This window comes from Lissotriton helveticus, chromosome 5_1 (genome assembly GCF_964261635.1).
Source record: "Lissotriton helveticus chromosome 5_1, aLisHel1.1, whole genome shotgun sequence".
Taxonomy (NCBI): domain Eukaryota; kingdom Metazoa; phylum Chordata; class Amphibia; order Caudata; family Salamandridae; genus Lissotriton; species Lissotriton helveticus.
Genome location: NC_136065.1, coordinates 831,163,980 through 831,190,631, shown reverse-complemented (window position 1 = coordinate 831,190,631; position 26,652 = coordinate 831,163,980). Strand labels below are relative to the sequence as shown.

The following is a 26,652-nucleotide window of genomic DNA, read 5'->3' as shown; positions in this document are numbered from 1 at the left end:
AATCCTTGCCGTTAATGCTAACTTTGGTTTGGCTTTATCAAAACATGTCGTGTTTGGTGTCATACACTTTGGAATACTACCCCCTCGCCAGTTCTGGCGACGGGGGTAGCATTCCACCCTTCTAGAGGGAGAGGACATGTTACTTTACTTAAAATGCGGTTAATCCTAACCAGAGCCTCAGCATCACAAAATGGATGCTGCTGCCCCGACACAAGTCTGACCTCCTGCTGCTGACCGAAACTTGGCAGGGGAGGCCTGGACAAAGGGTTTCCTGTCACAGGGAGGTGCTACACTACCCCAGACAGGAGATAGTGGATTGCAGCAGGGAGGGTTGAAAGAAACTAGACACTGCCTGGGGCACACAAGGTGTCCCATGCAAAATCCAGTCAAACCGGTTCTGGGGCACTCCATCCCCAGCTCTGGTGCGAAACTGGACAAAGGGAAAGGGGTGTAACCACCCCCTTCCTGGGTCCCACCCATAGGAGGGACCTAGCAGGTAATCCAGCCCCTTGATTTGAAATAAAGGTAGGAGCTGTGCTAGTGTACATCAGATTATCCTGACTGAAACTTTGAAACATAACTCTGGACCCTTCGACATCCCACTCGACGTGGAAGACTGAAGAATCTCCCTTGTGGTCAAGGAGTGACCACCCTGTGCAAACAGGCACCATCCAGCACATCACCGTTTGCTTTGTTGAAGTTCCCGCCAGAACTCGAGCGACAGAGATCGACAAGACCCAGCGTTCCTGCCTTCCAACAGCCCGATCCACAGTCCCTGCAAAGCTGAGACCCGTGGAGGTGACCTGAAGCTTGGGGCCGGCCATCTTGGAAAAACTATGAAGTGCTGACCATGCAGCATCCGAGGCTCCCTCGAAGCTGTGCATTGGGGTTTGAGAAGCCCCAACCCCGAGCAGCTTTTGCACCGAAGCTCACCCCTCCACACTCATCGAGTGCTGCGTGAGGCCCTTTTGCATTTTCCTGCTCGACGCGTTGGTCCGGTCGCTTGCCCGTTGGCTAGTGGCCCCAGTACCAACGAATCTTTGAATTTGCTCTGCTAGTCTGGTTGCTCCAGACTGGCCCTCGCTCCCCTTAAAAGGAGCACCCGCTCTGACCTTGCTGGTCCGAGTAAGAAGCGATCTTCGAATCCTGCGTGGGTTGCCCTTGCCAAGGCTTGTTAACTCCGATCTGGAAGCTGACACCGCCGACAGCGAGAGCCTTCGTGGGACAGCTCGTGATCCACTCCTGGACATCCTCGGTGTCCCAGAGTTCACGTGGCAGCGGAGACAAGCTTCATGACAACCACCTGATTGCGCCCGACATAGCCTGGTTCCTTCCTGGTTCCTTGCTGGTCACTGGCTAGTGACCCAGACTCTGTCCCCTCTGCTTTCAGGTACTCTACATCTTCGATCCACCCTTGGATCACACCGGACTCTTCTCTCTGGCCGCCTGCAGCATCTTCATCTCCAGGCTCCATAGATCTACACGACGAAACCCGACACTCTTTTGCACCTGTGCACCCGCTTCCTGTGGGTGAGGTAACTCTTGAACGCCGGCGCTCCTGTAGTGGTTTACACCTCTAGTGTCTAAGTCTAAAGTTTTGTCCTTCTAGTCCAGTCGGAAGACTCCTAAAACTGTAACTCGATAACTTTTACGCACCATTGACTTTGCATTGGTGCATGCGTGTGCTTTTAGCGCTGCACCCGATTCCCGCAGGCTACTCCCGTCCTAACTGCTGTTAGTCCAGTGTAGTCCCAGCGATTCCCAAGGCCCTAGGCCTTACCACTGATCGAATAGTGATACTTATACCACTTTTTTGATATATGGTTTGAGTGGCCACCGGCCTCATCCATAATTGTGCAACTTTCATATGTTAAACTGTGCTTTTGTTTCGCTTGTGCTTCTATACTCATAAAGAGTACAGGGGATTATTCTAGTAATAAATACATATATTTTTATAATATATAACTTGTGTGGTGTCCTTTCATTTGATATTACAGGATTGCATATGGTAAAACAGCTGGCTTCACATGCCCTCTTGAGTTAAGCCTTTAGGCTGCTTAGTCCATGCTACCATTAGGATAGCTTGTCTTTAAGGTTGACTTACAACCATCACCATAAGGGATTGTTTGGACTGATATAAGGTGCCCCCAGAATTGGAGACATCATACATCAGGCCAACTTCTCACAATCCATTTCACAGGAGAACGAATGAAGGAAAGGAGAGGAAAGAGAGGGTAAGAGCAGTTTCTTGAAGTCACGGTTTTCAGCAAGTGAAGTGGAGTGAGACAGAGACAGAACGAGAGGGAATAGGAAGAAGGGAAAGAAAGAAAAGAAAGGGGGAACAGCTGCTAGAGGCAGAGCAGTAGATGGGGACACAGTCGTTTTTATGCAGCCCTGGTGCATAATACAAAGTGGGAAGAGGAGGGAGGAAGCGGCTGGTGAAGCAAGGATGTGCGAGGGTTAGCCGAGCCTTGTTACTCTGCCGACTGCTGCTGCTCCTTGGTCCAAGGCCCCCTCCTATGTGATCCTCTGTGGCGGCGCCAGTGAGAACATGGTGTCAACAACAATGCCAGGGATCATTGAAAATGATGGTGTTCCATGACAGCAGTGACATAATGGGCTAGGGAACAGTAAGGAGGAGGCAGCGAGGCATCCGCACTGCTGATGCTAGGATTGGAGGTTGGGAGCGGGGCTTGAGCCACACAGGGAGGGGTGCAGGTGGATTGGTCCAGGGAGGAGGCCACCGAGCACGCACCCGGACTTGGAAGGGCACGGATAGGGGAAACATCACTTACATCGCAACTTTTACCACGCAATGCTTTTACATCGCAACTTTTACAACGCAAACCATTACAACGCATTGCGCTGGGGGGCGCTCTAGGATAGGGAATAGATTTAATTTACTATCCAACACCTTCCCTACTATCCACGGGGACTGGAGTTGGAATAGTAAATTAAACAATTCACTATCCAGCGCCCAAAGCACTATGCGTTGTAAAGGCATGCGTTGTAAAACTTGCGATGTAAAAGCATGCGTGGTAAAAGCAAGCGTTGTAATGTCATACATCCACGGATAGTTCAGTAATGCCACAGACGCCGGCAGGTAACTGCATACCTTTTTGGCACCCATGTTGTCAGAGCTGGTGAAGCAGACAGCAAAAAAAAACGGCACGCACAACGTAGCCACTGAAAAAAGTTGTGAAATAAGTCCCTAAGCAGAAAGCAAAAAAAGCGGAAGCAGACAACTGTAGCGTAAGCGATGTAGGCTCGACCTAAAAAGGAAGTAACTATGGTGTTCTGCAGGCTTAACTTTAAGAATACCTTAATTTTTAGAGTCATCTTGCAGCAAATGTGACAAAATAGGATATGGGGCCAGATGTATCAAGATACACTTTTGCGATTCTCAAATAGCAATTTTTAAGGAATTGCTATTTGAGAATTACAAAAGGTATGTATGTAGAAATTTGCTATTTTTTGGCGATTTCTTAAAATTCCTTAATTGCGATTAGCAAATTGCTAATCGCAATTAAGGAATAATTTCCCATTCATTTATATGGGCCAGGAGGCCCATAGGAATGAATGTGAAATTATTCTCAATTTGCAATTCGCAATTTGCTAATCGCAAATTGAGAATAATTTCAAGGTTGCAGGGGTGTCCAAAGTACACCCTGTTGCACCCTTGAAATAAGCATGGGTGCACATGTGGTGCACATACATGCCCTAAGGGCATGTATGTGGATCACATGGCACTTTGAAAAATGCTAAAATTGGCATTTTTCAAGAAATTCGCAAATTACCACCAACTTGAAGTTGGTGGTAATTTGCAATTCTTTAGGGACAATTACCAAATTTTTTTTGCTTCATACATTGCATTTAAGGAATCGCAAATTTTGAGATTCCTTAAATGCAATCGCAAAATAAGGAATCGCAAATTTGCGATTCCTTATTTGCACTGAAATTTGCTACATACATACCATTTTGCTCAAATGAGTTCGCAAACGCCGAATTTCGGCGTTTGTGAACCCATTTGAGCTTCATACATCTGGCCCTTAGTCTTTTCAAAAATTTAAAAGTGCATTTCATTAACATGCAGAACCGTTTCACCTTAGTACATCAGATTATATCACTGAACTGAGAAGTTGTTTTTTAAAGTGAACATGGAACATGAAGTTAGAAACATTCATGCTTCTGCCCCACCCCCCACCACCAGACAACAATGCCAATAGTGAACTAAGAGACAAGTCAGTTGTTATTGGCAACCTTTGGGTGGCCTGGGTTGCTATTATACAGAAAAACATTATAGTTAAATAAATCAAACACATGAGAAGGTTTTGTACACTGCACATCCTGAACTCAAGTATTTAAAGGTTCTCTTTTATGTCATAATAAAGAAAAAAAAGGGAAAGTGATATAAATAGTGCCTGTGATCAAACAATTTGATCAAGTGGGAAAGCCGGGACTCATCCAGGTTTTCCGGTTTCACATTGTACAATTCAGCCACTAGATGTACATACTCCACTTTCCCTACACTCATCTTACCAACACCTGCCTTTCCAACCCTACTCTGAAGGCATAAGTTTAGCCCTCAGTCACATCACAGGTCAAACGTTTTGGCCCCTGGGAAAATGTTTGTGAATAACCATGATCTAGTGCCTGGATTTGATTGTGAATGGGCACACATACGTAGACCTCTGAGTAGTACACGCCATCTAATTTTTTGCTACATGTCTGGCCAGCTCACTCTTCTGGAGGGACTTAGGGCCATGGGGACCCACAGCTAAAAGTACTAAAGAGCAACTTTGGTGTTGACTCTGAATCAGCAAGTAGGAGAGGAAAATGAAGGGTCTGCTGCCTCAAAACAATATTCAGAACCTTGGACAGAACTGTGGTGTTCTGTTGCTAAAAATAATGGCAATAAGATGAAACTCACAGGACAGCATTTCTTCCCAATGTTTGGTCCCAGTTTTTTTCCTTTGACTCTTAGAGATCATACCTCCAGACCTGTCAGCTATGGAATGTCCTCGTTCTTAACGTTTTATGTTGTACTATTGGAGGTTTTTAGTGGTATAACAGTGTTATTTCAGCTGAAGTAAACGTCATTAACTGGACATTCTTCATAAATTTCGCATTTACTTAGTTTTGTACAATTCCTCCCCCCCATCAAAGCCCCTCCTGTACGGCTTTGGACTCGTCCAAGCACCTGAAAGATTTGAATCAAGGACCCTTGGGAATGCTGTTTTCTCTTAACAATGCTGGGAACTGGAAGCATGGGCTGCAAGGGAATTTTTCAGAACAGACCCGACAGGGCATGAGAGAACTGTGTGTGTTAAAACCCCTTCGATGCTCATGACGAGCTCAGCTCGTCATGAGGTATACCTCTAGGGTGCTCATGACGAGCTGAGCTCGTCATGACCACACCCATTAACATTATGGCCCAGCACAACAGAGGGATCTCTCAAGAAGCCAAGAAATAGAAAAAAAATGAAAGCAGTATATTAAACAAAAGGAAAAAATCTAATCATAGTCCCATAGAACATACAACTGAGTCAATTACAGCCAGAATAGGCCCCTTTTACCTCCATAGTACACAAATGTGCATGAGGTGTTTTATATAGGCCTGGTGCAAGTGACATTTTGAGTGAAGCCATGTCACCCTAAGTGTCAAGAGATTAGAGATCTAACTGTCCCCGTAATGTTACGGCCAGTAATAAAAAAAAGATGGTTGGTTTCCTAGTAATGTTCTGTTTCAGATTGATTACATTTTTATTACTAAGGAGCTCTTTCAGACTCACACACTGATCCTGATTCAGGTCAAAACAGGATTACAACTGGTGAGCTAATACTTCACCTGTTTCCGTGCACACGTTTTCACGTAAAATCAGGTAGAATTTGTGCACGAAAATATCACACATTTTGGCCACGATTATGGCCGGCCGGAAAAGGTTGAAGTATTTATCATACCTGATATATTCTGAATCTGCAGGGTCAGAATATATCTGGCAATAAATAGCACGCAATTACGATTACCACTCATAGCGCAATTAATCGAGCTGACCGTAATCAGGGCCTTGGTGTTGTGTATCTTAACATGGGGTAAATATGCAGTGTTATCATGGTAGCTCCTTTTCTAACGTGCGGAACTCAATGTGAAGGTAATGACACACCTTGTTAATACCACACCTGGTGTTACCAGATGCGAGTTTACCATCTAAACTAAGGCACAACAATGCCCTATGAGCCAAAAAATCAGATTCCAACTGGTATGGTAATACTGCACTTTTCCGGGGATGTATTTGCAAGTAAATCCTGGCAAAATGTGTGCAGGTAAAATACAGCGCAGACCACTCTCTGAGGCTCAGAGGTGGGGGAACATAATGCAGCATGATGAGGACCTCTGGATTAATGCGATTATGTGGCAGCTGTGTTTTCCCAATAACTATGGGTCAAATGTACTTGTTACAAAATCCACCTAAGTATTATTACCATGTTATCCTGTTCCGTGGTGCAAAACTCAGAATATGGAGGCAATACCACACTTAGTAAATTCTGCAACTGGTACTAGTATAATTACTAGGTGTAGTAGTACCACCCAAAATAACAGACAGGTCAAAAAAGGTCATAAACTGTCAACTACTCCCAAATGTTGTAAGGGTGTATTTTCAATTGTCGTAGATCCTGAAAGCCTGCCACTCTCAAGCACAACCATTGCCTATTAGCATGCTTGGGGATGGTGAAATTAAACCAGGTCACAACATTCCAAAAAGAGTTCTTATATGAGTTGAGGAAAGGGGACAGCACCAACCTGGGGGTACATAAAATGCACTGGGTGAGAGCTGGACCATGCTTCTAAGCACAAATTGTGAATCCATTTGTAGAAAAGACAGGCAACGAGTAAATCAGCATACTAGCCACCCCATGCAAGTTGACATGGTGTTTACGAGTATCCTATGATTGAGGGTGTTGAAAGTCATTGACCGATCAATCAAAACCAAAATGCAGGCCCCTCCAGCCCCTATCATCAAGGATTGGGCACACACATCCAGGATCTGCACCAGAGCTGGCTTCACTGCTATACCTTGGAAGGAATTCAGATTGGCATGTGCCAAGAAGGTGATGCATTTCTATAAAGGAGCTTACTTGAGCAGCCACATGGCTCTCAATAATGTTATATATGAAGGGCGAGTGTTCTTATTGTTTTCAAAGACAGTAGCATTGCAGGTGCAACAACATAGAAGTAACTCCTGCTAATCTCTCTTCCAACATGCCTGTCCTGATGAACCACACGCCTTACTGGCAGAGCAAACGATGTTGCTTTGCTTCTTATTTGCAGCCTTTGTGTGCAGGATCAGTTGCTGATTCATGAGGGAACAAAGTAACAGATAGTGCCTAAAGTTTATTTACCCTTTTAATCCATTTAGCCGTGATCAGTCCCTTTAAACCTAAAGTAGCACGTTCGATGAATCCCAGTACATCCAACTTCCCACCATTTTCTTCCTCCTCTGTATTAACCCCCTGTTACCAACTCATTATACTCTCCATTCCCATTCATCCAGCTCCTTGCTGCCAAGAACTGGGAGAAGCTGCAAGTGCCAGCAGCAAGAGCTATTATAAATAATGGTAAACAGGTATACACTTGAGCGCACAACTAAATGTAAAGGCAAAATACTGGAGGAAAACAAACAAATTAAGCGAGTTCTCCTAAGGGAGAGGGACAGGTTACCACACTGTTCCACAAGACCCAGATTGAATTCCAAACAAGATTTTTGTGAACCTGCTAGATTCAGGTCTATTATATATCTTTTCGATTGATTATTCTTTTGGGACAAGTACGAACGAAATTCGTAATTATGAGATTTATTTTGTATATTTTGATTTGAATGTTTCGTGCTCTTGAGATACATTGAACACTTTCTCACCCTGATGAAGTCATTGATGCATGTTATTGGAGCAAGACGAAACACGTGTTGGCTGCAAAGAGAATTCTGTTGAAGACAATTATTTAACTTCTTCTGGATAAAGAGCTGGACATTTGTGCTCTGATGTTCTACGTTTGGAACTTTTACTAAAGGATCTCTAATTTGGAAAATAAATAAGAAATAATCCCATTTGGACTGCTTTGCACTCAGACTTTTGAACTCTATGTTACAAGGAGACACACTTATATCATATAATAATTTAAAGTGCTTCATTTTGATTAGCAGCAAGAGCTCACTACTCTTTCAATGAACATTTACTCTTCTTAAAATCGGTAGGTGCTCAGCGCTTCGCTCCCCAGTCAGTGCTAGGCCGTTTTCCAGCTTTCTTGCTCGTTTGAATTTCAACCTTACACTCTTGTGGGTTTTTTGCCCAACACCATTACATAATTGACCCCATATTACACTCCATATTACACCCATTAGAAGGTGGTAAGAATGGTACTGAAACAGTGTGGTTGTCCTTTGCTGCACGTTTGCTGGTTTAATAGATTAGTTTCTTGAAATGTCTCTTTCATTAAACACAAACAAACACACATACACACCTAATCCCCCATCTACCTTAAGAAATTAGCATTGGCAAAGCCAATAGTTCTGACTCCAATTTTGAGTTCTGATCAAAATATAAAAAGGCCCGCTGCTGAGAAACATAAACCAAGTGACGACTGGTTACTATATGCAATGCATCTGTGAGCCAAAGAAATTGTTATGTCATGATTCAGTATACCCGAAATATAAACTAGATCTTTGTACATTGCAATGGAAGCACTCTATAGGAGGCAGAATAATACACCAAACAACCATTAGCAAGAAACGAAATAAATATTCCTCATGGGGGCCAAAACCTATTTTATAGAATCTGTACGTAACAAAAGGTATTGCAGACAGTTGCTCTGTCAAGCTAGAACTAATAAAAATAGCACCAAAGGCGGTGTAGGGGTGGGGATTAAAAAAGATAAGCAGATTCTTCTCAATCTCATGCACTATTTCCATGGAGGGAATCCTCTTGAATGGATACCAATGATTTTCCTGCACTTCATGTCCCCAATGACCCTCACAGTTTTTTGCCAGCACCTTCAGTTTGCCATCAGGCATGACAAGCTAGTACAATATGCAGACATGGATGCCTCAGCGCTACCAAAGTCCATGATCACTGCATGTCACACTTTCCACGAAGTATGCAGTGATTTAACTTAATTAATAAAATAAGCACTGGGTGTCAATGATAATGTCAATGTAGCTTCAGGACTCATCGTCTAATGCTTTGAGCCTTGCGATAAAACTAAAGAAAATGATCTTGAATCCCTTTGCTGAAAAAGAAATATAATATTGATTTTTGCCTCACACTGAAGTCACCACTTCACACAGAAAAAAATGTATCAAAATATGACCGAATCAACGAAACTGGGAGATTTTCCTACAAATAGTTGTCTCAGTCTGAATGCTGGTTGTGCTGGGGCCGAGTCAGTCACCTGTCAGACCTGCTAGCCTGGATACTGGTGGGCTGGTGAAGATTCAAATGCATGCCAGAATGGTGATTTTAAAAGGGTGGGTGGATTGGGCCTGTGTCTGGTTTAGGCCAAACTGGTGCCTCTGAAGTACCAATGGGATTGGGAAAGAGTCAGAGACTGGTGCCACTAAAAGGCTAGTGAGGCTATGAAAGTCAACCTCGTGCAGAGCCAATGTTTTTAAATCAAGTGAGGCTAGGGCTACACCAATCATACTTCAGTTGAGTGACTCCGATAGGCTAGTGGGGTTGAGGAAGAACTAGTTAGTTTCATGCCTATTTGAAATTTGCAGTCTGATGAGGCTGAGGTAGACCTTGTAGTATGTCAAGCAAAAACTGCTCATTGTGGCTGATGTGCGTACTAAGAAATATTAGCGAAGAGTTAATAGGATGTCTCAGAAAGGTGAGCAGGTCTGGGCAGCATCAGCCATATGCTAGTATACTTCTGACTCTCATAATGCATAGTTTGGAACATGCCAAGCCAAAGCCCTTTAACTGGATCTCAATAACACTTGGAAGCTTATTTACAAGCCCCTTGCGCCACTTCGTGTCATTTTAAAAATGGGAAAAGTGACGTACGGATGGCAAGGGGCTTGTAAATAAGCCCCTCGGTATTTACCAGCCTTTTAAGTCAGAGAACCAAACCTTGCCAGGAAGTGCTGTGGAGTTATTCGATAGCAGAGTTAGTTATATGCATATTAACTTAAACTTGATGGTTTCTTAGTTTTTGCTTTTAACGTGGTAACCGCGCTATAATGACACTCTATTGCAATGGTTTTAATTAACTGTGCTAATTTAATAAAACCTAAATCTTATTCTATAGCAGACTGTCGCCTTTCCAAAGCAGTAAATGTCGCAGTTTATTTACTGATGTGTTAACTAAACTTCACGTGCATACATAAAAGTGGCCAATAGCCAAGAACTGCTCTCGTAGCTTTGAACGCACGCACGCGCCCTTCAGTAGGTCAGCCAAACACTGAGTTTGCACCCTTGAGGTAGCAGCTCACACAGGATTGTGCAGGAGACGCCGGGGACAAGACCAGGAGTACGTCTCAGTTCAATGACGCAGCCGTATTTTACCTTTGTCTAAGGGGGGCTTGGGGGAGGGCAGCCGACCTCCGGGAGGTCTCCTCCCCCGGGCGGTTTGGGAGATCCGGGTGGGGTATTCTTTCTAGCAGGTTCTTTTTGGGCGTTTTTTTGGGCTGGTTTTAGTTGTTTTGTGCGCTCCCCTATGAATGGGCGGGGCTCCTCGCTCCGGGCACCATTTTGGGCTTGGTGACCTGGTGGCCGGTTGAGCTTAGAATTTTTTGTGTCATACTTTGGTATTTCGTTTAGTTTCCTTGGCTAGTCTGATCCGATATCATGTCTGGTGAAGATTATCGTGTATTGGAAGCTATTCGCCTGCTTAGCGAGGCGGGGCGTTTGGACCTGGTCATTGGCGACCGGGGTCGGGCCGAGACCCCGCGCCCCCAGCGGGAGGCCTCTGCGAGGGTGTCGGCTGTGGTGGCAGCATGTTACTCCCCGAAACGTCGGAGGCAGGATGGGGTAAGTGAGCGGGGTCGTTCTAGGTCCCGTCGGGCGGGTTCCAGGGCCCGGCGGGGGAGTGATGCTAGTTCTTCTGATCCGGCCGTTTCTTTGGATTCCTCGTTGTTGGAGGAGGCTGGGGTTGGGGGTTTCCCTCTCGGGGAGGGAGTGGTTTCTGAGATTGGTCTGCGGGAAAGAGCGGCCTCTGCTCCTGTTTTGCGGGGCCGTCGTGCTTCCAGGCAACGTGGTTGCACGCGGCGTTCGGCTTCTGCCTCCACGGGGGTGGGGACTGAAGTCACTCAGGCGGGGCGGGCGGAGGCCATTTTGGATGTGGTTTCTGTGGCGCAGCAACCGTTACAGAGTGCCCCAGATCGGGACATTGAGGAGGTGGTCGCTCCCCTGAGCGTTATACGCCGCCATGTGTTTCAGGTCCCGGTGACGGTTGACGGTGGTGCGGTTGGTGAGCACATTGCGCGTCCTTTGGTATCTACTGCGGTTGTCGGAGGGCCTGAGGGCCGTGGCGTTCTTGTTCGCTCTGCGGGGAGGGATTTGCAGAGCCCGTTATTGTTTTCCCCATCTGGGTCGGTTGTGGGGGGGGAGGCCGTGTCTGGGGGTTGCAGCTCCTTGGGGGAGGGGGAATGGGCCCAAATGGGTCTGGGAGTGGGTGTGGGGCGGCCGGACTTGCTGATCCCTGGTGGGGAGCTGGACTGCGCGGGTGGGTCGGTGGGAGATTCCCGCCAGTTTCGGGTGGTGGGCGACCTTCCCACCGGACGGGTTGAGAGTGGTGAGGATGTTGCTCAGCGAGGTGTGGGGGGGGAAGGGGCTTTTTATAGGCTGTCGGGGGATTTTCAATGGCATAGTGGGTTGGTGGGTTCAGGGCCTGCTTCGCGGGGTGCTCTTTCAGTCAGGGGGGTTCAGGATTGGGACCCTCAGGGGACGGCTTCGAGAATTATTCAGGCTGTGTTGGATGTTAGCTCGGATGAGGAGGTCTGTCCGCCGTCTCCGCGACTTTGCGATGCTTTAAAGAGAAAGAGTGTTGTTAGTTCTGGAAGTTTTAGGGTGTCTGGTAGGGGGGGCGGTGTTAATGTTGGCGGTTTGTCTTCCGCACATAGAGTTGGTTTTTGTGAGGGACCCGGCACACCAGTCCGGCCTTTTTCTTTCCAGGAAGAAGCTCGATCTACGGCAGCAGACTTGGCAGGGCGGCAGGCAGCCCGGGTACGCCGAGGAGAAGTGCGGGTGGAGCCTAGCGCGGCACGTCCCATACCTTCGAGGGATCCCGCTGTGGCCATCACACGCAGGTTTAATACGACCTCGATGGTCCCAACGAGGGATTTCTACATGGGCGGTGCCTCCGGGTCCAGTACGACCTTCCCGGCCTCGGCGGTGGATTCCAGCGTTGCTCATGGGAGCGGGTTACGTACGACCTCTCCCGTGCCACGTGGTGTTTTGACTACTGGTTTATCCTTTTCTGGAAGTCAACAGGTTGTCAGTAGTTCTGGTGGGGGGGTGTATAGACGAGTTCAGTCGTCCTCCCCACCTAGGTCCAGAGTGCGGGCAGGTAAGGCCCATGTTCGTTCAAATACGGTGGAGCCAAGACAGACTTCGGTGGTGGTCCCTCCCCCTCAGTTGGAGGACTCCCTGATCTTAGATTATGATGAGGATAGCCCTGAAGAGGGCGAGGTTCGTGATTTTGGGTCTAGGGGGGGGCATGTTAATGTTTCTCGTGACATGTTTCAGGACCAAGTGGTTCGGAGTCGTGTGGAATCGTCACAGCCACGAGTGCTCGGCCCCGCGGTGAGGGCTCCTCGAAGGGCAGATGAAGGTGCACGGACGGCATGGAGGACGGAAACCAGTCAACCGCCTCTTTTAAATCCAGGTGAGAATGTGGTTCAGGCCGTGCGGCCCAATATGGTCTCTATTGGTGTTGGTGTCGATTTAATTTCGACGGAAAAGGATGGTAAACTGTATAAAGGACGTGTGGTACGAGATCAAGGTGTTGGTACTAATGGTGATGAGGTTAATACAAGTCACATGGTGGATAGTGGCACGTCCACTGTTGGTGTGGGTACTACGACAAAGGTGCTTCACAGTAAAGAACTCAAAATCAAAAAGTTGCCGTACATGGGTGTGACAAAGCCTTTGGGGGCTCATTTGATGCTTAGTACGAAAGAAAAGATATGGAATGGTGAGTATGTGGAACTGTTAAAATTGCTCCACAGGGAAGTCCGTGCTAAGGAAGGTTCTAAAGAAGAAGAGTTCGAGTTAGCTAAACGCCCTAAAGTTCCCCTGAATATAGAAAATTGGACGGCGGCCTTTTTAATTTTTGCCAGCGTCTATTGTGAGAAATTCCCTGAGCGCTGCGTGTCCCTGTTTAAATACATGGATGTTATCCGTAAGGCTCAGCTAACCAGGAATGATTATGCATGGGCTCAATATGATGAGGAGTTCAGGGCACGAATGGCTTGGGATCCTGAGGCGAAATGGGGGGAGTTGGACTCTGACCTTTGGCAGCAAACGATGGGATCGTCGGCCTCTGGTAAAACCATTTTTACGGCCAGTGGTCTTCCTATATTGTATCGTCCCTTTCAGTCCCGTCCCACCCGGGGAGGGGTGGGGGCCGTCTCTTCCGCCCAGTCGCCCATCGGCACATGCTGGGATTTTAATACCGGGACCTGTACTAGACAGTTTTGTAAATTCCGCCATGAATGTTCCCAATGTGGGAGGAAGAGTCATCCGTTGTCCCGCTGCTGGGGTCCTAGGACCCCAGGGCCCCAGGGTTCCCAACAGAGTTCAGGAACTTTCGTGCCACCACAACAACCCCCAGCTCCCAGGGGAGGGAGAGGTTCATCTGGGGCTGGGCCCAAAGGCTCGTACTCCGGTTAACGTAACCAGATTGGCCGCGGCTTTGCGGGACTATGAGCCTGCGGAGCTGCGGTCGGTCTTGTTGTTGGGTTTTCAGGTGGGGTTTCGCTTGGGGTATAAGGGACCGCGTCTCAGACGTTGGTCCAAGAATTTAAAGTCAGCGAGCGAACACCCAGACATTGTACAGTTGAAATTGGACAAAGAAGTGAGTGAGGGTCGGATGGCGGGCCCGTTTGATGACTGGCCTCTGGCGAACCTTATCGTGTCCCCAATTGGTGTAGTCCCCAAGAAGGAGCCGGGTCAGTTCCGGCTCATTCAACACCTGTCATGGCCGGACGGTGAGTCAGTAAATGATTTCATTGACCCGGAAGCGGCATCGGTGTCCTATTCCTCTGTGGATGTAGCCATGCAGCTGGTTGTCTCGGCGGGCCCTCACGCCCTGATGGCAAAATGCGACATTAAGTCCGCATTTCGGCTCCTTCCAGTCCATCCTGAGGACTGGTGTCTTCTGGGCATCCATTTCCTTGGGAAATGGTACGTGGATAAGGCGTTGCCAATGGGCTGTTCTATGTCCTGTGCTTTGTTCGAAACTTTCAGCACCTTTCTTCAATGGTGGTTTACTACACAGAGTGGCCATGACCTTGTCACTCATTATTTGGACGACTTCTTTTTTGTAGGTGCTGCCAATTCCTTAGCCTGCCATGCGGCTCTCACATCTTTTCAATCACTGATGAGTTACTTGGGTGTGCCATTGGCTCCAGAGAAGACCATGGGTCCTTGCGCGACCATGTCTTTTTTGGGGATCGAGCTTGACTCTCATTTGTTGCAGGCTCGTCTTCCATTGGACAAGAAACAGAAAATGCTTCAGCTGGTTGGAACTATGTTGGGGAAGGAGAAGGTGTTTGTGAGAGAGATACAGGTTTTGCTGGGACACCTGAATTTTGCCTGCAGAGTGGTTCGGGCGGGTAGGACTTTTTGTAGGAGGTTAGGCAGAGCCTTGTCTGGTCATTCCCTTCCACATCATAGGGTGAGACTGTCTGCGGGGGTGAAGGAGGACTTACGTATGTGGGTCTTTTTCTTACATTCCTTCAATGGTGTGCCTTTGTGTTGGGAGGTGGATTGGTGTTGGGAGGTACAGATCTTTTCTGATGCCGCCGGTAGTGAGGGTTTTGGTCTCTACTGGCAAGGACGGTGGTGTGCTCAACAGTGGCCCATGCAATGGAAGAATGGTGGTAGAAGTATTGCCTTTCTGGAACTTTTTCCTGTGGTTGTGGCGGTCACGCTGTGGGGGGCGGAGTTGGCCCACAAAAAGGTCCTTTTTCGGATCGATAATATGGCTGTGGTTCAGGTGATTAATAAACAGTCGGCCAGAGATCCCCAGATGTTGAAACTTCTGAGAGTGTTTGTGTTGGGTTGCCTGAAACATGATATTGGTTTTCGGGCCCTTCACGTGCCTGGCGTGGACAATGACATTGCGGATGCTTTGTCTCGTTCACAGTGGGAGAGATTCCGTGGGCTTGCTTTGGAGGCAGACGAGGAGCCGACTCCCATGCCGGAACACCTTTGGACGATAGGAGACACCGGGTCCTTCACTTGGTTTTAGGTTCCCTGGCCCCTTCCACGAGGACGGCGTATGAGTTAGCCTGGAAGGAATTTTTGGAGTCAGGCGCTTGTCGGAGGGATCTGGATTGGCAAAGGTCGGAAGATGTGGTACAGTTTATTTTGGTGTTAATGGATAAGAAGTTGTCTAGAATTACTATATCTGGCAAATTAGCTGGAGTTTCTTTCATGGGTAAGCTTTTGTGGGGTTACTCTCCGTCGGCTGGGGAGTTGGGTAGGAGAATGTTGGAGGGATGGTCTAGAGACAGTGGTGCTATTCGCACTTTGCGATCTCCTTTGTCGTGGCAAAAGCTGTTTCAGGTTGTTTCTGTCCTTCCGGTTGTGTGTACTGACCGAGTGGAAGCGTGTTTGTTTGCCACGTTGATGGTGTGGATGTTTTTTGGGGCTTTTCGTGTGTCTGAATTGCTTGGCAACAGATCCTCTCCTGGCCTCCTGTGGGGGGATGTTCAGATCACGGAGCGGGGGGTCCACATTTGGCTCTCACACTCCAAAACGGATCAGAGAAGTGTGGGCAAGGGTGTCTGGTTAGAATCGGTTTCACCTCAGGAAACGTGCCCTTTACGTTGGGCCCTTTGTTGGAGGAAACTGTCGGGTGGGCTGGTGGATTTCCGAGTTTTTCAACATGCCAATGGGTCTAGTGTGACGAACTATCAACTGCGCATGGTACTGCGTAAAGCGCTGCGACATATTGGTTTGGATGGGTCTTCATACGGTACTCATTCTTTTCGGATTGGGGCAGCCACGGAGGCCTTCCACAGGGGTTGGTCGAGGGAGGACATCATGGGTCTGGGGCGCTGGACTTCTAACTGTTTTCGGCGCTATGTTCGTAATGAGCCTACTGGAGCGCTGGCGTCCTCCTCTGTTTTGCCTGTCTGACTCTGTTTTCTTTTTCAGGTTCTGTGGCTGGTCCTCGGGCTGCTTACGTTACAGTTTGGATCGTGGGCCATTCGTTCATTAAGAGAGCTCAAGTGCAAGCCCGTCAGAGTTATTTTGGTTCCTCGTTGGGGTTCAATGACAGTTTGTTTAATGTGGTTTGGAAGGGAAAGGGGGGTATGTTGTGGAAAGAACTTATACCTGCCTTGAATTCTTGGTTGGTAGGGGGGGTTTGCCCGGACGTCCTGGTGCTTCATTTGGGCGAGAATGACATGGGCTCTGTCAAAGGGGTTGTCCTGCTCCGGGCGATAAAAAAGGACTTGGCCTTGCTACACAGTCAGTGGTCGGGTTGTCATGTCATCTGGACGGAGATGGTGCCGCGGAGGGTTTGGAGGTATGCGGTGAAACCGAAGGCGGTGGACAAATCCCGGAGGAAGGTGAATTTGGAGGTTTCCCGTTTTTGTAGAGACCTGGGTTTCGGGCGCATCGTCCATAGTGACATTAAATATGATGCGGTGGAATTTTTTCGGGGGGATGGTGTACACCTGTCCCGTATGGGTATGGACCTGTATCTTCTGGAGTTGCGGGAGGTTCTATCTCGCTGTTTGACGGTTCGTCAGCTGTTTGGTGAGTAAGTGTTAGTCGTTTTTGTATTCTGGTTTTCCCCTTCCTTTTCTTACTGGGTCTCCCTCGTACCCCCCCCCCCCCCCCGGTTTGCGGCGGTTGGGGGGGGCAGAAAGGTGGGGCTCTCTCCGTATCAGTCTTTCACCCCACGGCGTTCTGGTTGGCGGTTTTGCTATGTGATCGTCAGTTTTGGGCCAAGTTGGACCAGTTAGTTGTATCGGTTATTGTTTGGGGATTGTTCAGTTTGATTGACGTGGGGTTCGGAGAATATGGATCGGGGGATATGTTCTGTTGGTTTATAGTCAGAGATGTAAGATTATATTTATTAGGTGATGTTATAATGTTATAAGGTTATTGGGGTTTGTATGGTTTTGTGTTGGGTATGTACGGGTGGGGGTGGGTGTGATGGAGGGTGTGGGGTGGGGGCGGGGTTTTGGGTGTGAAATAAAAACGAACAAAAACTTGGGTTGTGGTTTAGATTGTGAGGCGGTTGCCGAGTTTGTGTATTTTGTAAATGTGCACCTGTTCCAATAAAGCGGCCTTTTTCACACTTAAAGGGTTTTTTGAGTCTGCTCACTCTCCCCCCACCCCTCTCTCCCAAGGGGGGCTTGGGGGAGGGCAGCCGACCTCCGGGAGGTCTCCTCCCCCGGGCGGTTTGGGAGATCCGGGTGGGGTATTCTTTCTAGCAGGTTCTTTTTGGGCGTTTTTTTGGGCTGGTTTTAGTTGTTTTGTGCGCTCCCCTATGAATGGGCGGGGCTCCTCGCTCCGGGCACCATTTTGGGCTTGGTGACCTGGTGGCCGGTTGAGCTTAGAATTTTTTGTCCCCCCCCTCCTCTCCCCTTTTTTAAGGGATTTTATTTATTTATTTCTTTCGTTTGGCTGCGGTTTGAAACATGTGTTCATGGGGTTTTACGTTGTGCTTTGTCGCTTGGGACAGGTGCGTGGCGGTTTTGCTATGTGATCGTCAGTTTTGGGCCAAGTTGGACCAGTTAGTTGTATCGGTTATTGTTTGGGGATTGTTCAGTTTGATTGACGTGGGGTTCGGAGAATATGGATCGGGGGATATGTTCTGTTGGTTTATAGTCAGAGATGTAAGATTATATTTATTAGGTGATGTTATAATGTTATAAGGTTATTGGGGTTTGTATGGTTTTGTGTTGGGTATGTACGGGTGGGGGTGGGTGTGATGGAGGGTGTGGGGTGGGGGCGGGGTTTTGGGTGTGAAATAAAAACGAACAAAAACTTGGGTTGTGGTTTAGATTGTGAGGCGGTTGCCGAGTTTGTGTATTTTGTAAATGTGCACCTGTTCCAATAAAGCGGCCTTTTTCACACTTAAAGGGTTTTTTGAGTCTGCTCACTCTCCCCCCACCCCTCTCTCCCAAACTCACGGTCGTCTCTCTTACGCTCTGAGAGGGACGGAGACACGTGCTATTTACCAGTTAAGCTAACCGCCTGGAGAAGCTACAACCACCCTGCATCGCACGGGCGCGTTACTGCATCCCAGACGATGCCAGCCAGAGCCGTATACGCAGCAGCTAGTGCCCTGCCAACCAGTATCCCATGAAGCCTTGCGCCATCCACGCCCTGCTGCAGGCCCGTCTGGCGCCAGCGGCTTCTTCCGGCCACGCCCAGGGAGCCCCCGGGAGCAGCAGTGCGGGAACTGTCTGCAGCATCTCTCCCTGCCGCTCTCTGGGTGTACAAAGGCAGCTTCCAGAATAACACAGTAATGGTACTAGGATTCAGCCGCAAAAATAGAGAACGTAACATCTCGACAGACTTATTTAAAGAACATTTAATCCGGCCATTTCATCTTTTTGAGGTACATCTCTGATCTGCCTGTATGCTGCTCGTCGCCACCTTCCTAACTAACTAGTCCTAAACCTTCAACGTTTGAACTTACTTCGAGAATCATGGCTAGATGCATACCCCCTTCTGCCCCCCGCAGCCCATTCCCCCGCAGTAACTTGTAAAAGTGTTGAGAAGTGTTGCGTGTACCGAGAAGGATATCGGGTTGTGCTGTAAGGGCAAAGACAAAGCAAGGAAATGGTCACCTGCTTCTTGTGGTTTCCTGGCATCCCCCTAAGCCCCCCAAAACCACCGGACCGCACAGCACCCAAAGGCCCTGTTGGCCCTTCCGGGCACTGAACTCTAAAATAAGATGGCAAATCATAGTATAGTGCAGCAAGGCATAGAATGATACAGCGTGACATAGTATAGCAAAGCACGACACTTGACACCGCACAGGACTGACCGGCATATCATAACGATGGCTCCCAGTTTTAGGTTATTTATGTTTGTGAACATTTCCGCCTGTATTTATCCATATTTACTTTTTGGCATTCTTATTGATATTTATGTTGTCTTTTGAAGATAGATGCAGTGGTAAAATTGTACATTTTCCCATTTATTTAACTGATAGACATGCACTCATACTTTGTTCCCTGACGCGTTTTAGCAATTTAAATAGCCAAAGTGTACACCTTCGGGTAAATAATAATATCAGTACTATAATACAAATGTATGCTAACACGTGCCTGTATTTAGGAAAATCTGAAACATTTCTTGAACGTCCCATACTGCGTGTGAGCTCAGCTGTTTTCTTAGAAATCACAAAAGACAGCATGGAGAGTCACCCACAAGAAGCATTATTTTGCGTATTTCTCCGTTAAACAAAAAATATATATCGACAGGAAACACATTGTTGTCTGTCTACATCTGCAAAAATATGTAAGAATGGAAAACGGAGAGCCTTAATTATAACGTTTCATAATATATAGGAGAAAAAGGAGGGTGGCACTGCACACAAGAATAAGACCTCACCACCATTCAGTAGAATAGCGCAGTGGGTCAACGCACGCGGTGCAGAGATCTGTCAGTCACGTGAAAGAGACGTTTTAAATCTCAGCTGGGCCATCTCAGCACTTGATTAACACAGGGGCGATAAAGTACTTTTCTTTGTGCTAAATCATCACGTCAATGTATGGCATTCTACGGTTGTTGTTACCAAGACTTGTGTTTAAATGGGCGCTAGAAAACAAACTCATCATCTATTGACCTACAAAAGTCAAAAGGTGGCGATTCATAACTTTTACTTAGAGTATAAATTGATGACTTGGTAACAGGCTCATACTAAGTTCACACGTTGAAACATTTGAATATTATTGAAGTAGTGCTGTGCCAGAGAGTGGGAAGTGCTTTTAACATTCTGTCCTTGTGTTCAACAGTATTCAGCACTATGGGAAAAGGGAACCTAAAACATGTACTCGTAAGGGCTGATGGTGTCCCAAGCAGTGCGCACGTGGCAGTGCTTTTTCCGAGGCCGCCACACCTCGGATGCCTTCTCCTTGACACCCCCGTGAGAGCATCGGACGTCTGCTCCATCAGTGGTGGACATTAGCATATGCTGCATTATGACGCCGAGCCTTGAGGGGGAGGTGGAATGCAGTTCTGGGTGTGCCCGCGTGCCCCGGACTCCAGCCTGCAGGCAGGCAGCATCGGGGATTTCTCAGGCCATTCTTTTCAGTCTAAGATGGCGCCACAGAGCTCTGTTTTCACCCAGGGACAGGGTCAGATGGACTGGCGTAAGGTCATTGTCAGAGCCTGCTGGGCCGTTTTATACTGTTCATGTCTCTGATACTTTCTGTCTCAGTCTGAGACTGCCCAGGGGTGATTGTCGAGGGCACCCACTGGTATAAAGGTAACTTGGTACATATGCATTTTGTTGGCAATACATATGAGGTGCAGGCGAAGCTACCAAGGACACATTCCTCCAAACCGGGATGGAAACCAAGAGACTACAACAACCACAGTGCATCAGCCAGTTAAATATAAGTTATGAGGCCGTATTACAGAAGGTGCCCCTTTGGCGCAACGGACGTTTGCGCCCACTTTGCGCGCCCCCCAGAAACCTTGGTATTATAGAACGGGTCGCTGACACTTGTGTGTCCCCTTCTATAATACTGATAGCACTGGCGCACTTAGGGCTGTATTACCAATGACTGCGCCAACGCTAATTGTCGCTCTGTGGCAGAGAATGCACCCAACGACCAGGGGCGGCCTTAGGCATGTGCAAGCTGTGCACCTGCCTCTGCACCTGTGTTCCTCCTGGTTTCTGAGCTCGGGGGGGGGGGGGGGCTCCGCCCCACCCGGACCCCCTCTTCCGGGGCCCCCTACCTACGCTCCCTGCCCAGGGCCACCATGAGCCTAGAGCCGCCCCTGCAACGACATTACAGAGGATCGGTCTGTAATGCTGTTGTGATGTTGGCGCAGACTTTGAACTCTGTGTTTATGTGTGTTTGCATCTGTGCGCATATTGTATTAGCGCACAGAAGCAAACGCACATAATCACAGACATACTCGGGCGCACAGCGACAATTAGCGCTGGCGCAGTCATCGGTATTACGGCCCCTGATGTGCCAGCGCTACCTTCAGAGGGTGTTCCCTCATTTGCATAAGGGTGTGCCCTGTGCAAATGAGGGAAATCCTTTGACTCCGCGCCCACGCCATATTACAGACATCAAAGATCCCTCAGAAGGCGCACTGACAGTGCGCCATTTAAAAGGTGGCGCACTGTCAGTGTGCCTCCTGACAGCAGCCCTATGCAGGGGTAAACCAGATATCCCCTTGCAGGCAGATGCAGTCACTGACTGCACCCACCTACAAGGGGATCGCTAATACCCTTTGAAAGTGCAGGTGGGTGCCGCCTGCACTGTGAAAACACGAAGCGGCTGCTCCGTGCTTTGACATGAATGGGCTGCCCTGGGGGCAGCGCATAGATCATAATAGGGCACATTGGCATTGTTTGTGCCCATCGCACCTTTCTACAGGGCGCAAACAATGCCAATGCGTAATACAGCCCCAGGACTGAAGAAACGTGTACTTCGTGACCTGTAGCACATAGCAGTTTTATCGGTAGTGCCCATCAAGGGCTTCTACAGCATTGTCTGCGGAGTTGATAATGATAGGTCCATATGAAAGATCCTAAGTGGAAAATAGAAGACCCCTCTGAAAGAAACAGAAGGTACATTCCTTAATTTTCCCTGTGTGTTGAACTGGTCAAGTTGGAAACGTTTAGGGTTCCAGGATGTATAGTGCTGCATTTTTAAGAGGAGTTGATACACTATCCCATAGCTCTAAAATTGTCTTCTATGAAGACAGCAGTATAATTAGAAACTTCTTAAAATGAACGATTAAGGAACCCACTCCACATTCTTTGCAAAATATTATGTTTTACCTAATTTCTTTCTTCACTCATGTATTTCACTCACTTTCTAATTTATCTCATTCCTTTATTTATTAACTCACACATTCACCCGTTATTTGTTCACTCACTCACTTACCAATTCACCCACTCTTCCCTTTCTGACTGTCTCTAAAACAGGCTAGAGGCTTCAGGCTACAGATGCATTCTATTGGCCCAATTCATTGGCCTATTAGGTCTCTCTATGTTTCTCCTCACCCGTACATTCTACTACCGCACACAGCCCTCCCTAGCCCGTCCCATGCCCATAGTCAGTGTAGTAAATTGTCTTCATTTGGGAAACCAATTATTATTTCCACCAGGCTGCTATGGTCGTCGTTGATCAACGTGGAAAGGCCAACTGGGCAATACCCAGTACTTAATTAAAAAAAAAAGTGTCAGGGTGCTTCTCAGAAGGCCACTGCAGCCTACACCACCCACACCCTGCCAATTGCAGTTCCAACATAACCCCTAACCATTGCACTCCTACAAATGTGACAATTCAGACTATTTCAGGCAACACACAGCTATGATGGCTTGAGAGGCTAGTATTATTAGTTTTCAATTTAGATTGACTTAAATAACACGGTTGTTGTGCTCATTTAAAAATTAAAACAGACAGCGCCTCCATGTGGTGGACTGTCACTAGAGCCGGTGCTCACAATTAAGTTCTGATGCCGAGCACCAGAAACCACCGGCACAAATCAAACAGTGGCACTGCCAGAATTCTGGCTACATGGTATTTGACGGCAATGGCTCCACAGCATCCAATCCTTGGCACTATGAAGAAAATTAACCAGGCTATGATGCCAAAATCTATTTAGATTTCACTGGGTAGTGAAAAAAGGCAAGAAGACATTTGCTGTGAAAGGGCTTCCAGCTAAATTGCGTTCATTTCTTCCTTCCCTGAATGGAGACCTGGCTCTAGGGGTTGACTTCTTAGCTACGCCACAGGGGACTTGAGTTCTAGCATTGGCCACCCCACTTGACAAAATTGCAAAAAAAATCAGGAGACCGTTGTGCCAATTATGGGGGCAGTATCAGTGCATCTGTCATAAAACTACAGATGTCTCACTCTCCCAACGCAGCACTACAGCGCCTTTTAACAAAGGTGGGGAAAAGTGACCTTCTGGATGGAGGTGATTGCCTTTTGGAAGTTGGTGATGCCTCAGGAAATAGTTTGACCCGCTGCCCAGGGTAACGATGCAGTCTTGCACTGACCCCAAGAATAATGCCCCCCCCCATATGCTGGTTGAACTCTCCCAGCACATCAGGACACTTCTAATATGTTTCATATTCAAGAATACATTTCTATTACCATCGTGAGGTGGTATTAATCCCACCAAGCACCAGCTGTGTTGAAAGCTGTTCCTTCTGGAAGAAGGCCCAGGCTCATCGGTAGGGATCTTTAAAGTGGGCAGGCCTTCCTCTGACAGAGGCAGGAGTTCCTCTGCAGTTGCGTCTGGACAGATTAACACTAAAGCAGGCTTAACCCTAGCATTAGGTGATAATTAAGAAGTTGAATCTTTGCACTCTGGGAAAATTTCCCACCGTCGTATTAGCTCCAGTCTATTCAATTATGAAATCGGTGGCTCTCCATATGCTTGGATACTTATGGTAAGGTAAGTCTGTGGGCTGTGTACCCATGGTAGGCCTTCCCGCATTAGTGATATCTCAATCTTGTTTGCATCATCATTGGCACTCTCAAAATGGGACCAATTCTGTTACTGGCTGAAAGAATCAACTATCTATTGCATTCTGTGAGGTGCACCTACTTTGGGGGAGGGCGAATCACTAAAAGTTATTGTGCCTTAGGGTTTATGCACCAACATGGGGGGATTCACTCAGGGCCAGTTCCATGGCGAAGCTGTTCTATGCAGCCAACTAGGGTGCCAGCAGCTAGGAGCTAATGATAGAAACAAAATAACATGGCCGCTGGAACTGAGAAGGGCAACAATTTTGGACTTTCTCTAGAGTGGCAACGCCAGTCCTGGCTTCAGGATCTTCCAGAAGAGTTAACACTGCATCTATCCCAAAACCCCTATTGCCCCCAGAAGCAGACACCCAAGTTAGATTGTTATAACACCTCAAGATTAGCCCTGATCCTCTCCCTTATCATGGCGGTTCCACGATAAAGCAGTATTTGCACCACAAAAAGGCACACCTCATCTAGTCCCAATGCCACCTGCGGCTGAAGTTGCAATATAACCGTACTAAATTGTTATTTAATAGCACTTGCTGGCAGAGTCTTGTAACTTGGTAGTAATGTACATAATGGGAGTTGGTATTGCTCATCTAAAGCGAACCAAATATTTCCACCCCACCTCTGAAGAATGAAAGGTTGATGTTGCTCAACTGCATTGGAACCAATAAGCCTACAAGGTAGACACACATCTTTTTTAATAAATACATTATCTCACTGACAAAGGTGTCCGACATTATCTCAATATGCTTCTCAGTGTGTTTTCAAATACTCACAGTATTAAATGCAAGATCAGCGAAAGTATGCTGTTCTGTGGATTCATGGGGAGGGGGAGTTGAGAGGGTGGTACCACAAGACAATGGCTCTTAAATGTATCATTTATCAAACTCCATTGCTGTTATCTAACGAATATTGCAAGCCACCATCAAGTCTTCCTTTCCAAGTTGGAGTTCACAGTGTAATCAACAATACCACCTCGCAATTCAGTCCTTTACAAGTGAGAATAACATGCAATAAATGGTGGATGCCACTTGCGTCTGCTTGCCAGAGGGCAAGCGCAGTTCTTTTTCAAGCTTGAGACACAAGGCCAGGCAGTGTGAAGAGAAATGAGCAGAACCAGGTAAACTGCGGCATTTGGAAAGACAGGGTGCAGAGCTCACACCACACGGACAGGGCAAATTAGTCTGGACCACTTAGAGAGCATGAGGGAGACACTATGGTTTTCTACTCCCTCATGGATAGACAGTGTAAACTGTTTGGAGTACACAACCTGACACTGTGAGGGAGCCTAGGGATCATGTTTGGACCGGATGAACTAGCTACAGCCAGATGTTATGAGTAGACATTGGTGGATGGGTAGATTGTGGAGGTTAAGACACAGAGACAGACAGGGCAAGCCCACTTTGGGAATATAATCATATGAGCAAGAAGCACATGGACTGAGAAGAAGTAAGAGCACATGCAGAGCCAATCTAAGGCGCTTGGGTGACCTGCACAGGGTGAGGCAGATTTGTTCACCTTGACGGACAGTGTAAGGAGCTTGAGCATATACTCTGCTACCATGCGGAACGTGGAGATCATCAACAAATATGTGAATTTGGAAACTGTTTAATCCTCTTCTACCCATGCCCTTTCTGTTACCTTTCAAAGACCATTCAAGGTCATTCAATTGGGGGCGATTTAGCTCATAGTGGGCTGTTAAAAGAATACCGTGGCTTGTTGTACTGTGACCATTAGTTGGCTATATCACTTCACTATAAGTGTATATATGAACACATAAAGGTGACAGTCAGCATAGTAGGCAAGAGCTTCTCTGTATTGTCACAATCACTGTTGGGTTTGCCCAACTGGCAGAGTGGGGAGAAATGAACGACCCATTAGACTTTACCCTCTGAGTTAGTTACAAGTAAGATTGAGTTTTCCTTACCCACATACATGACACCCTCTTTGGTCTTCTCTGCGGCCTCGGACACACCCTGCTTAGTCTTTTCAGCTGCGGCGACCACACCCTCCTTGGCAATGGAGAAGCCTTTCTTGAAGACATCCATGCTGGGGGATCTTGGCTGGCTTTCTGAGTTCTCTGAGGTTTCGGATCCTGGTGCCTGGGTACCACAGCAAGGTCCACTCTGTGGTCTCAGCGGTGTCTTGGCGTGGCCTCACCCTGTAGCCTGTTCCTGCTTCTTGCCCCCCTGCCTCCTCCGGTTTGCAGTGGGATGTCCGTGTGGAAGTGGTTGAGTTGCCAGCCCTGCCCAGCTCTTATGTATAAGCTGCACTGCGACCCGACCAATGCCAACGGATGCCGGGCTCTAAAATATTAATGATGGGATGTGGGAGGAGGGAGAGATGCGGGCGCCGGGACCCTCTAAGGCACTCTCAGCCGGATGATGATAGGATTTTTTTTCAAGTCCTCTTTGCTGCAATATGCTTCGGTTTCAAGGACACGCTGCAGAAGCCCTCCAGCTGTGACGGGTACGCGAGAGCCGCAGAGATGCTCAGGCGGACCAGAGGCAGGCTGGGAGGCAGGGAGAGCGGGAGGCAGCACTCCGTGCTGCGAACGCAGCTGCAACCAAAGGCTGCGACTCCCCCAGGACCCTTTAACTCGCAAACAAAGCATTCCCTTGCGATCTGCCCACGTCCCCAACATTTATAGTGAAGGCTGGTACAAGGAAGAAAACATTCAAAGCAGACTTTTTCGTTCCCGTTTAAAGATAAAAATGTGAACGTAAAG

The 26,652-nt window shown here is 47.6% G+C and overlaps 1 protein-coding gene across 1 annotated transcript in view; it reads right to left on the bottom strand.

Moving 5' to 3' along the window:
- SNCG (synuclein gamma) overlaps positions 1-26,333 on the bottom strand; it is a 187,177-nt gene extending 160,844 nt beyond the window's left edge. Inside the window, exon 1 of the mRNA XM_078643297.1 lies at positions 25,852-26,333. Within this exon, the coding sequence (XP_078499423.1) occupies positions 25,852-25,972 (121 nt within the window). The 5' untranslated portion in view covers positions 25,973-26,333. The remainder of the gene's footprint in view (positions 1-25,851) is intronic.
- Between the last annotated feature and the right edge of the window lie 319 nt (positions 26,334-26,652).